We start from the raw sequence: 17830 nt of genomic DNA, 5'->3' as shown, positions 1-17830 counted from the left end.
GTATATTATTTTTATCATATCTATTTACTCGCAAACTTTGTAAGTCTTTTGGTGTTATAAATCAGAAATATATGATAATTGCATCAATATAAAGTCAACAAATTTTCCCATTGTTCTGATACTTTAACCTACAAAACAAAACAAAAATTTAACATCAAAATGAGTAAGTCAGGATTAATTGCAACAATGGGCACGTTTTGCAGTGCACAGCTTTTCGAAGCGGGTTTGAAGCATGATACTGATAAAACATGTTCCCCGGGGTCACACAAGCCCTCCCTGGCATCACACCGCATCACCCCAGGGTGGTCCGCCCCACTATTTCAGAAAAACTGATTTAAGTTTAACTTAATTTACGAGTAATTTGAGAAGTTTTCATTCAACACTTAGCGTGCGTGTTTGAACCACAATCAACTGGAATAAAAAAGTTAGTGCGAAGGAGGAGAAGCGGAGAATGAGCCTACCGGACGAGTCAAAAAACATTTATCCCCAAAAAATTGAGAAGCTGCAGAATCTGTGTTTGCCGTGTTTCAGTTTGTTGGATGGTCGAGCATTACCTTTGGTACACAGACATACACATCACTTGTTAATGGACTTTACCGGTCTGTCACTCAAATACATCTGTGTGGACCGTAAACAGCAATGTCCTATAGTTTCTATTGTTACACCACAGAGACAAACTTGTCAGCAGAGATACACGGAACCAGATGAAGGACACACCACATTAGTCTGATCCTAAAGGCACCATATTTACCGGATTATGGTATATGAGCCGCATCCACTAAATTTTAGAAGAAAATTTTTTTTTTCCATATATGAGCCGCACCAGACTACAAGCCGCAGATATAGAACAGTACGAAATATTTTGGAAATCTTTATTTACATACCTTAATTGTTTCCAAACTGGTGTCACACAGCAGTAAAACGGCTGTTCAAACAAAACCGAAGTCATCGCCATGGACTCACTAGCTGTGGAAGCTAGCTCTCGAATCAGCTAAACAGACTAAAGTCCACGGTTACGTCTTGGTGAATTTTTGAAACTGAAACATAGGGCTGGGCGATATAGCTGAAACCTATATCAAGATGTATGTTTTTAATATTGATCGATAGCGATAATTATTAATACTTTCTATGACTTATTTAAGCCTGCTAATAAATACAGTAGAAAGAGTGTCTGCTAGCCAGGTAGTATGAGCGCGGCTGAGGAAATAAAATAATTTAGGTAGATTTGAAGGTAGTTGCAGAGTTGAGACACTAGATGGCAGTAGTGTCCAAGCTACTGAACACTACACAGAGTAGATTGGTACGCTACCCATTAAACCAACACATTGTATGTGTCAGGACGTTGCCATACCGTCTGCAAAAAAACTAACAAAACTAAAGACAAGTTTCTGCCATTGAGTTGATATATCAAGATATTACAGTTTCTCTTTTCACTCCATGCAGTGAATCCACAGCGAGACAGAAAGATGGCGCAACTACACGTTTTAGTTGATATTGTCTATTAGCGTGTCCCTCCCATTGCTCAGTGACACTTCCTGTTTGCTGGGTTCCCAGAGCGCGAGTGACTTCATGAAACTAATCTTGTTTCATTATTTTCTGGTTTCTTCCGACCAAAAAATATAAATGTATATTGAATATTTTATCGAACATATTTTATATTAACATCGAGTATGTGTCTATCGCGATATATATTGATATCGTTTTATCGTCCCAGCCCTACTGAAACAATACAAAAAGAATGGCATTGTAAAGTATTAATAGTAACACAGACATTCGTAAACATGTTAGCATACTAGCTAATGGTAACAATGCTAGTTTGACTACATTAAGATAGCACATACAAATATGCATGAAAACACTCCTACAGACATAACACATGGGACGGTTTAGTAAATAAGAATAGTTTTAGTTATATTGTAAAATTTTCAAAAGTTGCTTGGAATGATGAGAGAAAGAAAATTCATACATGTACAAACTCTATAGACGATTAAAAGACGGAACCACACTTAAACTTCCAGTTGAAAGCTCTAAACAGAAGGAAATGCTGAAGATATTCACCCCCCCCCCCCCCAAAAAAAAAGATGGCGCCATGGCACAAACAAACAAATAACACATCATCTCAGTGTCTTTGCTTGTGTTTTATGAAAACTATTTGCATTATGGTCGTCAGCGAAGAAAAATCCATAAATTAGCCACACGGTTTTATAAGCAGCAGGGTTCAAAAACGTAGGAAAAAAGTTGCGACTTATAGTCGAAATTTACGGTAAATCCTGAACAATATTATTGCATTATTATATAAAACTACTGTAGTTGTTTGTAGTACACACTATTGTAATGTTTTACAACTATGTTGGTTGTCTAAAAGTTTGTTTAAAATGTATTTTAACTCATTTCAATGGGTGGTGATGATTTGAGATCTGAGTGTTTTGATTTATGAGATGGTTGTGTAGCAAATTGTGCTTGTAATTTGAGGTACCACTCTATTCAGTTTTTTGACTGGATTAGTGAGATGGAAATGTAGAAATTTGGCCACAAAAGGGGTGAGAACGGTGCTGCTTTCTTCACAAGGAATGATTTACATGTCACAAATGAGGGAGAAGCTGCAGGTGGTAGAAGTCTTGATACTTCTACAGATACTATTAGAAGGTCAACGTCTGCTTGAACTTATCATAAATGTATCACAATAAGTCATTTGTAGTGGTAATGTAGAAAGCAAAGCTATATCATACAATTAATTTGGAGCCTTTCACACCCCACAACATCAATGGGCAATCCTAAACGCCTAGTGGTTAGAGTGTCCGCCCTGAGATCGGTAGGTTGAGAGTTCAAACCCCGGCCGAGTCATACCAAAGACTATAAAAATGGGACCCATTACCTCCCTGCTTGGCACTCAGCATCAAGGGTTGGAATTGGGGGTTAAATCACCAAAAATGATTCCCAGGCGCGCCACCACTGCTCCCCACTGCTCCCCTCACCTCCCAGGGGGTGAACAGGGGGATGGGTCAAATGCAGAGGACAAATCTCACCACACCTAGTGTGTGTGTGACAATCATTGGTACTTTAACTTTAAAAGACTACTTTGCAAATAGACCACTTATACAAACGCAAAAAAATCACAGAAAACTAAAAATGACTCAAACTGTTGGTGTTTAGGCTTACAACTACTGACCACACAAGTCTGGAGGCGGGCATACACAGTCACACCCAGACAAGAAGAGAAGAATGACATGAAAACAGTCTGATGTGCTTCTCCGCATTAGAAGCTCCGACTCTCGCCTCATCGAGAATGCAAAGCGTCTTCTACAAGAGTGTGTGTGTGTGTGTGTGTGTGTGTATACTGCCGGGGATGGGGGGTCCTTAAAAAGCTTAATGTCTGTGGGAGGGAACCAGTCCCTCTTCACTTGCCCTCCCAATGGGATATTTTGCTCACTACCCCTTTGACTTCAACCCCTCCACTAATTTCCTTCCATCCTTCTGTCAAGGAGAGTTCATTTTGAGCTATGTCCATTGTTGGCAGAAAAGGAGCCGACTTTCTAAGGGGGTGTGTGTGAGTCTCTTTGGGGATATTGCAAAGTCTGTCCCTTAGGAGCTAAATGACACTGGCAAGAACCTGTAAACAAAGCCTAGATCACCAGAAAAGATCCTGCTGCCATTCCTGGCATATGTTATCATAACTTTGTTTGGGGTTTTGGAGGAGTGCCTTGAGTGGGGCTATGTGAGGACAGACAGGGCAGAGTGGCTGACGCTGAAACAGTGTGAGAAGAAAAAAGAAAATCCTGAAGATTGTGACTTAGGTTTTTGTTATTCTGAGAAATTTGTGAAATGAATTGCAGTTAATAGATAAGTACATCATTGATGTCACAATACCCAGCTATGAAGGAAAACATAATTATAGGTCGGTACCTCGGTTTTACAGCTTTGCTTTTGTGTTAACAGCTATAATGGTTTTTAAAATAAACATTAAAAAATGCAAACATGGTGGAGGTTAATACTCCAATAAATACAATATTTTACAACAAAGGTGCCCATACTTTTTCTACCATGGACTGTTCTGATACATTTTGTGCATTAAAAATGCTAAAAAAAAAAACATTGTAGGTCAATAAATGCTAAGCTCGCTAAACAAAACATTGACATAAAACCTTTGTGTTCAAGATGACAGAGAAAATTTGTGTCATATCTAATACATCTATTAAATAACTAATACATTTTTAGAATAGGCAGAGGAACAATAAAAAGAAAAGTGCAACGATGCAGACAAGTGCAACACTAACATTGCGAATTACTATTGTACTTTTTTGAAATTCCTTATTGCCTAAAGCAGTGATAGTTCCAGCTTGTAACCACATTCCTGATCTCGACTGAACAATGCTGGCACACTGCTTTCGACTTATCTACTTATCTTTGGCCGTTGACGTTTTTTACTGGGAAGGCCAAGTGTTCACTAAAAGGACACTTTAACGACGCAAGAGACTATGCATGCTCTAACTTCTCCTGAGCACTATCGCTACCCATGACTCTCACATGCCAAAGGCTAGACTGCACTGTATCTGTTTACTGAGAAAACGCATAACGCAAGGCACATTTCCTGTCCTTCATTACGTATCAAACCAAAAGTGCCTTATCAATAGACCAGATTGCTGGGCAATCTTATCAATCTTGCGATATATAGATATTTTGTTTCCCAAGAAATTATCTATTTTTCAGGCGCTAGTATCAGTACATTAGGTCCCATTTACATCCATTTAAGATAAAAAAGTTTGCTATAGAAAAGGTAATGCTACCTTCCCACAGCTTCAAACATTTCGTGTTTGCAATCCAGTAAATTTCCATACTACCAAATATAAAACCCAGACATGTATGGAGTGCCTAGAACTTTAAATATGCGGACATTGTTTCTGCATTGCTGCTGCAATGAGTGCACATGAGAGCAGTGATGTGTGGGTTCCGTGATCGGTGTGGCAAACAGTGCAGTTTCAATTTTTTTACTAATGCACACATGATAAAAGTGCAATTTCAATGTTGATGATGTGCCTTTGTTAGAAAAAAAAATGCACAAAGCTCTTCGGGTAAACATCTACCATATATGGAGATAGCCGCCGACGTACTCCAACTAAGGCACATTATGTCTAAAAAAACGTCTCAAGTTTTAAATGTTTTGAAGAAGGCAACATTGTTTTATAACTATGTCTGCCATGCCTCAATGGTTTTATTAAAAATGTTCAGTTTTTATTGGGATGCCAAATTGGGTGCTTTGTCTCTGTGCGATATAGAAAATGACTATATCGTGATATTTGAGTATACGTTCTCACACAGTTGCTTTTAGCTGCGGGCATTACACTACAGGCTCTTCTCACTCTTTCTAGTCTCTCCTTCTCACAGAGACTTAAACAAGCGCACCTTCTTACATACGTATAAGCCCTCGGTGAGCAGAGAGGTAGCAGCATGGGTAACGTTGGCTGTGGTGCGAGTGGTAATACGAGAGAAAGAAGGTGCGAATCTGGTATCAAATGAAGGAAGAATTAATTCCCAAGAAAAACAGCACGGGGTCCATCGTCTGGCAGTGGTTTGGCTTCAAGCGGGAATATGTCGAACAGACAACCGTAATTTGTCAAGTGTGGGGCAAAAGCGTAGCTGCGTAATGCTACAAAGAGTAGCATTACTGCTAATATGTAGCATAATTTGAAAAGTCACCTGCTAGAGAATGAAGAGTGCTTACTCCGCATGTCAACATCTCCGTTCGGTGCCACACCAACAAAATGCAGAGGCAACCATTTCCATATCAACACCGTATGAAAAAAATAGTCCATGACATAAGGAGATAACGTCCGCCGGAACCTACCACATAGCGAAGGACATACACTATTTGATTTCCTATTATGCAGCTCATTTTTATTAGACAGTTATTGAAATATCTTGTGTGACATCATGCACAAAAGTGCACTTTATTTGTTTTAAACTATTTTAGTGGTGTTCTGTACAAAAAGTGCACTTTAATTTAGTGTTGTTTTGATATGTCATCTTAGTGACATGCACAAAAGTGCACTAATAGCTCGTTTTAAAATGTCTGACAATCTTGCACTTTCTGTTTTGAAATGACATGAATGTTTGTGCCACTGCTTAATAACTGTTTAATAAATACAGTTTTGGTCAATTGACTTAGTTGTGATTTCCCTCTCTGCATGAAAGTTTAAAATGAGCATATATTAATGCAGTATGAACAAGAATGTTTTAATGTAGACACATAGAATCATCATACTGCTGTGATTATATGCATCAAGTGTTCATTCAAGGCTAAGGCAAAATATTGCGATATATATCGTGTATCGTGACATGGCCTAAAAATATTGAGATATTTAAAAAAGGCCATATTGCCCAGCCCTATGCCAAATACACAAAATAAGTAGTTTTTGCATAATATATAACTAACCCCTTTAAAATGTTCCCGAATATAAGTGCATCGAAGCCTATCAATTCGTATCGGGACTTAATTACCATGTGGCATATCGTATCGTGAGATTAGTGTATCGCTACAGTCCTTTACAGTTACACCCCAAAAGGGAAAGTATGCACACATGCAAGCAGCATCCTGACTTTTACAGTAAAACAGATAAGAACAATGTTTTCTAGAGAGAGTCTTATTTTGACGAGATATAACAATCTTGGCCAAAGATAGCAGCCAAGGAAATCTTAATAGTTGATTCTTAACGGTAGTTTGACATTTGAGGGCATGTCAGCGTGAGTTAGCACTGCATGGAGAAGGAAAGCAGGTATAGTCGTAACTCAAAGGCAAAGGCCATGGAGCAGAAAAATCACATCCAGTCAAGGCCATCTTGAAACGAGAAATGTGGGAAACACATCAGAAAGCAGTCAGATAAATGATGTGTCTACAATTGTACAGAAAGATATAAACCACAACAGCTGGTGCAAAAGAGAAGGAACATCAGTTTCCTGCTCCGGTCTGACCACAGTCCAGCAGGAGCCAAGAGGGAGTGCATGAGGCTGGCAAAAGAATTAAAGGGGTTTGATTGAAATGAATATGAGTCCTGTTGTCCAGAAGCTCTGGAAGAGGACAAAAAGCACACATATCTCTAAACATGTTTTTCTCCCCATATCTTCCTTCCCGCAGGCCTTTGCAGTATGTTAGCCAAAGCAAAACGGCTGCAGGTACATTCAAAGGGCGGTAACGATCAAAATAATGCTCTTGGGAGGCAAAACTTTAAAAACAATTACGCTGTGGTAATAAAAATAACACCATGCAACATTATTCACGCAGTTTAAAAATGGGCATAAATATTTTCATATTAATCATACCGGTTCCTGCTTGTGCATGAACAGCACAGTGGGACAATGAAGAGAAGTATAAAAAAACCTAATGTGATAGCATTCAGAAAAACGAAAATAAAAAGAACAGGGGTCTATCTGCAAAGCCTCAAATGGCTCATAAACTCTGCATTTACATCAGAGTAAGGAGTAAACAGTGTGCAATGGTACCATATGGTACTCTTAGCCCGGACAACCTAAAACCACCTAGAAAGAGTTCTACAGTGGAAGGGACTACTGGAACAACAATATCATTCTTGATAAACCATGACTGCATGATCATTTGTTCTCACACATGTAAAAGTTACTGTATGGTGTCATGTAAAACACATGATGAAAAACTCGAACAAATTTACATTCACATCATAAATAATGAATATATATGATGTATATAGGATATCTAATATACATTTCTGCCAAGAAATCAATCTGGATCAGACCAGTTTTAAACTTGGATTCACATTAACAGATTCTGACCCTTCATACACATTTGCAGAAATGTATTACCGGTACACTTACCCAAAATAATAATACAATACAACACGGAAGCAACCTGCAAGAAAACCAACACTTTCCATCCAACCTGATGGAGCTTGATAGGTGCTGTAAAGAGCAATGGGCAAAGAGGAATGGGCAAAACTGCCCAAAGATAGCTATGCCAACCTTGAGGCATCGTATTCAAAAAGACTTGAAGCTTTAATTGCTGCCAAAAGTGCATCAACAAAGTATTGAGCAAAGGCTGTGAAAACTTATAGAAAGTTTTATTTTTTTGGTTTAATACATTTGCAATAAAATAAAAATGCCATTATGGGGTATTGTCTATAGAATTTTAAGGACACACATTTTAGAATGTGGCTGTAACATTACAAAATGTGGAAAAAGTGAAGCACTGTGAATACTTTTTAGATATATGTGTGTTGTGAAACTGAGTAATGATGCATACATTCATCATAATTAGTTTATGACCGAACCGGAACCGGAAGCAACAAATACACGTAGCTTTAACTTAAAGTTGCGCAGATGTCACAATCAATGACGTCTGCTGATGGCATTACCTATCCATCCATTTTCTACCGCTTGTCCCTCTCGGGGTCGTGGGGAGTGCTGGAGCCTATTTCAGCTGCATTCGGGAATTATATAGCAAAAATAAAGTGTCTCCTGTTCACTTTTAAACATCACGACGTGGAACACGTTAAATCCACTCGTTCTTATTTTGGTGGTGAGAAATCCAGCTTCCTCATCTCACAAGGAAAAGCATCTGATTGGCTCTCCTTCGTAACTAACCCTGACACCTCTTTCATAACGCTGTTAAATAACTGTGATTGGAAATATTCCGAACTTGTCCCATCCATCTACAAGACGAAATATAACATAATATAATATAATTGGATTTCGTTTCTGTCAACATTTTCATCTTGATTTGTCGACGAAAATGTCAGTGAATTTTGTCATGTTTTAGTCAACGTGCATTTTCTTTTGATTTGTTATTGTTTTATTCCCGTCAGGGGTAAATAGGTTGTTTACAATAACTAAAACGAAAACTATTAGTCAACAACATTTACACAGAGTTATTCACATGCTAAGAGCTACACAGCAATCTTCCACTGACATCCATATTGGACAATAGGACTATGTACAAATGTCACTTAAAGACTAGAAATTCCATAATTTTGATGAATTCAACCCTTGACCCCAGCTTCGATGTGTCAGTTATCATACAAATCAGGTTCTTGTTTTGAAATTAGACAATGTTTTGTTAAAGTTCTAAGCACATCAGTTGGTGAAAAGAAATATCTGCAGACCAAGATGTGTCTTGCGATAGCTCATTATCGGTACTTCAATAACAAAGTGAACTTTTTGCAAAATCGCTTTAGAATGACTGTGCATAGTTAACGCGCATGTTTAAGTAACTGGAATTAATATGGTTGATGCAGTGACTAAGAGGCATTGGCAAGTCATCCGCAAGTTTCATATTTGCTAGAGAATGAAGGGTGGAGTGGTGGAAGGTTGAATTACATTTTAAAGAGATGCTCAATAACAAAAGTCTTAGATCCAGTCCGGAAAACAGCACCATGCACTCCGCATCTTAATATGTTTGAGCCAAAACCTTGTACAAAAACAGCCACAACAGGCCTACATTCAATAGGAAAGGGGAAAAGATAGATCTGTGCACTATTATGTGAACGATTGTTTGAAGGGTACCTATGATTTTTCTTTTTCTTTTCTCGCTAAGTATGGAAAAACAGAAGAAAAAGTGCTTATTATTACTTATTTAACAAAAGTGTAGATAGAACCATGTTACAACAGAAAATGACCAGCTGTGAGCAGTAAATTAACAAGTAGATTAATAATAGTTTTGACAGAGTACAGTATTTTCCGGACTATAGAGCGCACCGGTGTATTAGCCGCACCAACTAAATAAAAAAAATATATATATTTTTCCGTATAGTAGAAAATGGATGGATGGATGGATAGTTCCACCGGATTATGAACTGCAGATATTGCAGATATTGTTGCTAAATTAGTTATTTCCACAAAAAGATTCTGTAAATGTTTATTAACATACCTTAATTGCTTCCAAACGGTGTCTGTACCACGACAGTAAAATCGCTAATTAAACAAAACAGAATTCATAGTCATAGAAGCTGAGGAAGCTAGCTCTCCAATCACCTAAACAGACTCAATAACTCCATGGTGACGTTTTGGTAAGTTTACTGAGGAATTTGTGAAACTGAAATAACCCAAACAGAATGCCGTTGTAAGTCAGTAATACTCACACAGACACTCGTAAAGGTGTTAGCATATTTGCGAATGCTAACAACGCTAGCGTCATTACATTAAGTATAAACAGTTTTAGTTATACTGTAAGACTTACAAACGTTGCTTGGAGTTCAAAATGAAAAATCCATACAAGTAGAAACGCCATGGACGGCTAGAAGACTGAACGGCACTGCACCTCTGGTTGAAAGCACTACCAGTAAATGGAAGGACACAGCAGCACCTGCAGTGAACAAACGTGTCCAAAAAATAGCACCATAGCACAAACATAAAATGCGCTCTGTGTTTTAAAAATGTTTTAACTATTTTTTATTATTGCTGCAAGTGAAGAAAAATCCCTAAATTAGCCGCTCCTCTTATAAGTCGCGGGGTTCAAAGTGTAGAAAAAAAAGTAGCGACTTATCCGGAATTGACGGTAATACAACCGAAAAATATGCAATATGTTACTGCATAAGTCACATCCAGACAGAAATATTTGCAGAAAACGCTTGTTCTTGACAACTAGTGTGCCGTAAAAAAACGAATACATTGTTAAATTCCCTCCTTAGTCACTCAAGGAATTCCCATTCATATATGAACACAGGAGAAAGACAACGAAAGGTGGTTAGCAATCATCAGCAATAATGTATACAAACAACAGAAAAAGATAAAAGAAAAATACGACAAAGTAAGCAGAGAAATAAAATGAGGCAGTGAGGGCACAGCTCAGGTGAGGGAGAGAAGCGATGACAAAGGAAGATCCAGGAGGATCAGAGGAAGCCCTCAAAGCTGACTCCTACAGCCAGGATGAAGGCATCACACCAGTGTGGCAGCAGAGGAGATGAAACACCATTTGGGGCCAGGGCTCCCCCACTGCCTCGCCTCGGTGTTCAGGGCCTGCGAGCTCCGCTGCCTCTGAAGTCGACCCCCCCCCCCCCACTCCTCCCCACACACGCACACACACACACACACACACACACACACACACACACACACACACACACACACACACACACACACACCCCATTGCACCTCCTGCCATTTGGCAACTTAATGGCGCTCAGCTTGCAAGCACACGGCAAAGTGATGTTTTACTTCACACCACAGATTTTCAACCAGTAATCAATAAAAGAGTTGTTTTTTCCAATTTAAAACCTTGGTCAAGTCATTGGAAATGCAAGGCGCCTCATTACGAGCACGCTTTGAGTCCCGCGGGGCTGAAAACAACATGAAAGCGTCTCAGCTCCTCTGAAAAAGCTCAGGATGACCTCTTCAAAGAGCACGATTTCACAAACTAACACACCAAAGGCCAGAAACACTGATAAATATTTTGCATTATAAAAGCAGATAACATATTTATCTCTGCACTGACTCCTTGTCAAATAAATATAGATCCTATAATTTAAAAGGTATTTAATTTGTTTTTTTAATATAGCAGTTTTACAATATTTGATAGCAGAGATGATTCAGTAAAATAATACAAAACGGCCTGTTTTATCATAACTAATATAGGATTATCAGACAGCATGATTTAAAGCCAGCGTCTCCACAAAGATAACAACTTTATAAAAATATGTTAAATACCTACAGTAAAACAATAAAAATTCCCTTTACAAAAGGTTAAAACAATAATCAATGTGTAACGCCAGTGAAGAGTAATTGTGTAGCAGGACTACTGCAGAGTTCAATTAACATAAAAGGGATGGGCACAGTACTGATCTGACATGACATAAACAGATATGTACAATCTAATAGAATGCAACAAGAATATGTAAATAATTCTGGCCTGACAAGTAATAATAATGTTTTGACTTGATTAAATTAACGTAAGGTTTATTATTGTAGTTGCCGTTTGCAGTGAAGTAGAGCCGCACTGCATTTTACTGAAGCATGTATTATTTATATACTTACATACACTGCCTAGCCTAAGAAAAAATAGGTCACCACCAGGATTTAACAAAGCATATTGGTAAGAGCCTTTAATTACTGCATGAATGATTATCTGCTCAGATGACAAAAAGTTATGTAACCCTAATCAATGCAATGAAAAGCTTTTCGTTTGCTAAACCGCCATGTCAAAAAAGACATGGTCGTGGAAAAGATGTTAATCTGTTTCAGGAGGGTGAAATATTGGCATACATTAGGCATGAGAAAACATCTAAGGAGAATTTTGGAAATAGTAAAATTGTGTTAAGAACCGTCTTTGCACAGTGGTCCGAATCCCCCGCCGTCAATACAATATCTTGGAAACATGTAAACAACTCTGGACAGAAACGTTGACATTGCAGACGCTTGTGGAAACAATGTTACAGCAAATACATGCCGGGTTTAGAGCTAAAGGCAACTAAATATTAGTGTGTGTGACCCTTTTTCGGCAGTGTCTTAGATTAGATTACATGTAACTTGCTTTATCGATCCCCTGTATGTGTGCCCTCGGTGGAATTAAGGTTCCAATAGCAGCAACACCATATGCAGCATACAAGACAGTGGCAATAGCAGCAAAACACACAGAGGAAACAATATGTAACGGTATGTTTCATCTTCCATCTATTTAACAATAAATATTGGACCTTTTTTAAATTGGCTACATGTTTTGCTAGCATGCAAGTCTCTTAAATGATCGCATAAATGCCATTTGCAAACAGAACTACAGTCATCCTTGTTTATCGTTGTTAATTGCTTTCCTAACATTATAAATTAAATAGTTTCATAACTAGAGCATAAAAAACGGCTTACAACTATATTTTACCTTCTTTGATCTTTATTTGGCATCTTTTGTCTTCTATTTAACTTATTTTACCTTCTTTTACCATGTTTTATATGGTCCGGATTTCATAACCTATTAGTTCACACTCAAACAAATAATCAATGCAACATAGTATAAATTAAAACATTTTTCAATCAAAACATATCTTTAAATTAATTTTTAATCAAACAATTGTTGCAGCCCTACCACTAGACATGAAATAACACAATTTAGTCACTTTTACACTCTTTTAATGCAATATATTCATGTTGCTTTAGGCTGAGCCAATCAGTGGCCACGATCTTCAACAGCATTGGTTTGGTCTCAACTAGTGGCCAATACTACTGCAGTATTATGGTTTTTATAAATAAATAAATGATAAATGGGTTATACTTGTATAGCGCTTTTCTACCTTCAAGGTACTCAAAGCGCTTTGACAGTATTTCCACATTCACCCATTCACACACACATTCACACACTGATGGCGGGAGCTGCCATGCAAGGCGCTAACCAGCAGCCATCAGGAGCAAGGGTGAAGTGTCTTGCCCAAGGACACAACGGACGTGACTAGGATGGTAGAAGGTGGGGATTGAACCCCAGTAACCAGCAACCCTCCGATTGCTGGCAGGGCCACTCTACCAACTTCGCCACGGCGTTTTTTAAAGATATGTTTATGCATTAAAATGCTTAATGTAGGACCAAACATTTTTTGGAATATAGTTTACAACAGTTTCTTAACCAATTGTTGGGCCGCGAGCGCTCCCTAGGGGGCGGCCAAAAATCTGTTTCTCAGCTGTGGTCTGTATGGGCCGCAGAGATACATAGTTGTAATAAACTTTTCCACCACTTGTGGCAGTAATGACAAATTCAAACAAATAGAAGAACTCTTAATTTACACTTTGATTTTATTGAAAGTTTACTTAGGAAACATATTCATTATTAATTTAGTTTAATTATCTTAGCACAATATAATTGTATTACATTTATTTTTGTCAACTACCGGTATTAATGCGTTTATGATTTATGACTTCTTCTGCAGTATATTTGCTTAATATTTATTTTTCTAATCAGCCTGACCCAAGCCTAAGGTTTATGTGTACACATTTTTGTGATTAAAATATGATTTCATATCATTTGACAAGGTTGTAAGCTGTAAAGGTTAGATATAATCATTGAATATGATTAAAATCAAGAGTAAGATGACTAATTCAGTGTTAATATTTGGGTGGGCCCTAGGCATCTTTGTAGTGCAGGGGTGTCAAACGTACGGCCCGGGGAATGAGTTTGCTCAGAATAAAAATTAGCCGAAATTTTTGAATGATAGAAACTGCTGTTCTAAATGTGTCCACTAGATGTCTTAAAGGCCTACTGAAACCCACTACTACCGACCACGCAGTCTGATAGTTTATATATCAATGATGAAATCTTAACATTATAACACATGCCAATACGGCCGGGTTAACTTATAAAGTGACATTTTAAATTTGCCGCTAAACTTCCGGTTCGAAACGCCTCTGAGGATGACGTATGCGTGTGACGTAGCCCGGCGAACACGGGTATGCCTTCCACATTGAAGCCGATACGAAAAAGCTCTGTTTTCATTTCATAATTCCACAGTATTCTGGACATCTGTGTTCGTGAATCTGTTTCAATCATGTTCATTGCATTATTGAGAAGGAAGCCGAGCAAGCAAAGAAGAAAGTTGTCGGTGCGAAATGGACGTATTTTTCGAACGTAGTCAGCCACAACAGTACACAGCCGGCGCTTCTTTGTTTACATTCCCGAAAGATGCAGTCAAGATGGAAGAACTCGGATAACAGAGACTCTAACCAGGAGGACTTTTGATTTGGATACACAGACGCCTGTAGAGAACTGGGACAACACAGACTCTTACCAGGATTACTTTGATTTGGATGACAAAGACGCAGACGTGCTACTGTGAGTATGCAGCTTTGGCTTTTTTTTGCGTATGTACGTAACTTTTTTAAAATATATAAGCTTTATGAACCTTGGGTTAGGTGAACGGTCTTTTGGGCTGAGTGATTGTGTGTGTTGATCATGTGTTTGAATTGTATTGGCGTGTTCTATGGAGCTAGGAGCTAGCAGAGGAGCTAGGAGCTAGCATAACACGTACCGTACGTGCGCGTCACGTACGTAACTTTTTTAAAATATATAAGCTTTATGAACCTTGGGTTAGGTGAACGGTCTTTTGGGCTGAGTGATTGTGTGTGTTGATCAGGTGTTTGAATTGTATTGGCGTGTTCTATGGAGCTAGGAGCTAGCAGAGGAGCTAGGAGCTAGCATAACAAACACGCAGGTGTTATTATGCAGGATTAATTTGTGGCATATTAAATATAAGCCTGGTTGTGTTGTGGCTAATAGAGTATATATATGTCTTGTGTTTATTTACTGTTGTAGTCATTCCCAGCTGAATATCAGGTACCGTGAGTATGCAGCCTTGGCTGCTAAACATTCGATAACTTGACCGTATGTGCGCGTCACGTACGTAACTTTTTAAAAATATATAAGCTTTATGAACCTTGGGTTAGGTAAACGGTCTTTTGGGCTGAGTGATTGTGTGTGTTGATCAGGTGTTTGAATTGTATTGGCGTGTTCTATGGAGCTAGGAGCTAGCAGAGGAGCTAGGAGCTAGCATAACAAACACACAGGTGTTTTTATGCAGGATTAATTTGTGGCATATTAAATATAAGCCTGGTTGTGTTGTGGCTAATAGAGTATATATATGTCTTGTGTTTATTTACTGTTGTAGTCATTCCCAGCTGAATATCAGGTCACCCCCGGCTCTCACAGCATCTTCCCTATCTGAATAGCTTCAACTCCCCACTAGTCCTTCACTTGCACTTTACTCATCCACAAATCTTTCATCCTCGCTCAAATTAATGGGGAAATTGTCGCTTTCTCGGTCCGAATCTCTCTCACTTCATGCGGCCATCATTGTAAACAATAGGGAACTTTGCGTATATGTTCAACTGACTACGTCACGCTACTTCCGGTAGGTGCAAGCCTTTTTTTTATCAGATACCAAAAGTTGCAATCTTTATCGTCGTTGTTCTATACTAAATCCTTTCAGCAAAAATATGGCAATATCGCGAAATGATCAAGTATGACACATAGAATAGATCTGCTATCCCCGTTTAAATAAAAAAAATTCATTTCAGTAGGCCTTTAATAGCAATTGTTTGTATCTTTGTAGATTATGCTACATATGTAAACAAAATAAAAAAATAACCACAGGTTAGTGCACCAGTCGAGGAAATGAGCAAACTACATAAATAACATCCTGTAATTTGATTTTGATAGTATTTTTTTAATCTTGATAGATTGAAAATTAACACCAATGAGTTGACTGATGAACAGTATTACATAATTTATTCAGAGAGTATAAATAACGATAAATAAAGAGAGAATACTATTAACCGCAACATGTAAGTGTAAAAAAACATGTATTTTTTTATTTAAAAAAAATCTGAAGTTGTCATTATTTTTAAGTTATTGTGCCGTGATTTTACCAGTCCGGCCAACTTGGGAGCAGGTTTTTCTCCATGTGGCCCCCGATCTAAAATGACTTTGACACCCCTGTTGTAGTGGAAAGGTTGGGCCCTGAGGTCAAAATGATAAGAACCTCTGCTTTAAAAAATATTTGGGAAAAAAACACGATGTGTGGTGAGAGACAAATATAATAAAACAATCATAATCCTCAGGGTGTTAAATTTGATGGAATTCAAGACGACACAGCAGCACATATACACCAACTGCAGGAAAATACATGATTTTTTTGGGGGGGGGGCGGGGGGGGTGATAGTAAACATTCCAACCATAAATGATGTTGCTCCGCTTGTCAGTAAAACTATGACATACAATCCAGCAGATACATTTTGAATCAGATAATGATTAATGGGGATTTCTGTAAATCAGCCTTATTAATCATACAAAATCAGGATATATGCAGAGGTTGGATCCTAGTGGGGTAAAGTGAAGAACTTCAAAGCTGGGCCCCCAAGAGAGCTCATGTTTTGCATGTCGTACTTTTCTTTTGTAATTATTTATAGGGGCAAACCTATTGTTTGACACGTTTAAGCCACTTTGGGTGTTTCAGACGTCTCCTCCTCCCACACACACGGCGAGAAAAGCACATTTACCTGCATGGTTAAGACTCCCAGCTCCTCGGAGGACAGCTTCTTCATCTGCTCGGACAAAACTTGCGCTTCTTCCAGGATGGAAAACTCCGTGTCCGCCCGACAAAATCCACACGAAAGAGCCCAGCACGTGAAAGCGAAGCCCCACAAACACGCCGACAAGCTCCCGTGAAGACCGAGCAGCGTATCCCGAAAAGCAGCGCGCGGATTCGGCGTCAAAAGCAAAGTGCTCCGCCTGGTCCGCCTCGCCATGATGGCTCGGGCTCTTCGGAGTGTGAAGACGACAACTTTGACGAGGGAAGCACTTTTAAAACTTTGCGCTGTGGAGTCCGTGTGGCCTCTGCCTCCCCGTGGACGCTCCAAAATGCCCGGCAGTGCAAACCATTGCACTTCCTCGAAACCCCAGAAGAGAACAACATAAATCCATGCGTGGAAAAGAAGTTATTTCTTTAACAAAAAAAAAAAAGGTCGACCGATCTACGTTTGTTCCTCTAAACTCCTGCAAGTGTGGAAGTGTGTGTGAGTGGGAGCCCGAGATTCCCCACAAAGGGGTGAAAGTAAGGGGCGTGGAAAAGCAGTCCTACTACAGACGTCCCGAGCCTCACATCAATGGATCAGGGTGCGGGTGCTATGACGCCTTCACGTACAGCTGGGAAATCTTGTAAAAAAACATTGTCTTTTAGTAACTAAAAGACAATGTTAGTTACAAAATTTCCCAGGATGTTATTTATGTAGTTTGCTAATTTTCCTCGACTGGTGCACTAACATCATGTAGTTTATTTTTTTGTTTTTTTACATATGTAGCATAATCTACAAATATACAAAGAATTGCTATTGCGACATCTAG

General features: G+C 38.7%; 1 protein-coding gene across 1 annotated transcript in view; it reads right to left on the bottom strand.

Annotated features, from left to right (window-relative positions):
• The window catches only part of cachd1 (cache domain containing 1), a 173686-nt gene extending 156133 nt beyond the window's left edge, over positions 1-17553 (bottom strand). The window contains exon 1 of the mRNA XM_062028262.1: positions 16987-17553. Coding sequence (XP_061884246.1) covers positions 16987-17235 — 249 coding nt within the window. The 5' untranslated portion in view covers positions 17236-17553. The remainder of the gene's footprint in view (positions 1-16986) is intronic.
• Positions 17554-17830: the final 277 nt, after the last annotated feature.

This window comes from Entelurus aequoreus, linkage group LG19 (assembly GCF_033978785.1).
Source record: "Entelurus aequoreus isolate RoL-2023_Sb linkage group LG19, RoL_Eaeq_v1.1, whole genome shotgun sequence".
NCBI lineage: Eukaryota > Metazoa > Chordata > Actinopteri > Syngnathiformes > Syngnathidae > Entelurus > Entelurus aequoreus.
This window is presented reverse-complemented; position numbering and strand designations above follow the sequence as displayed.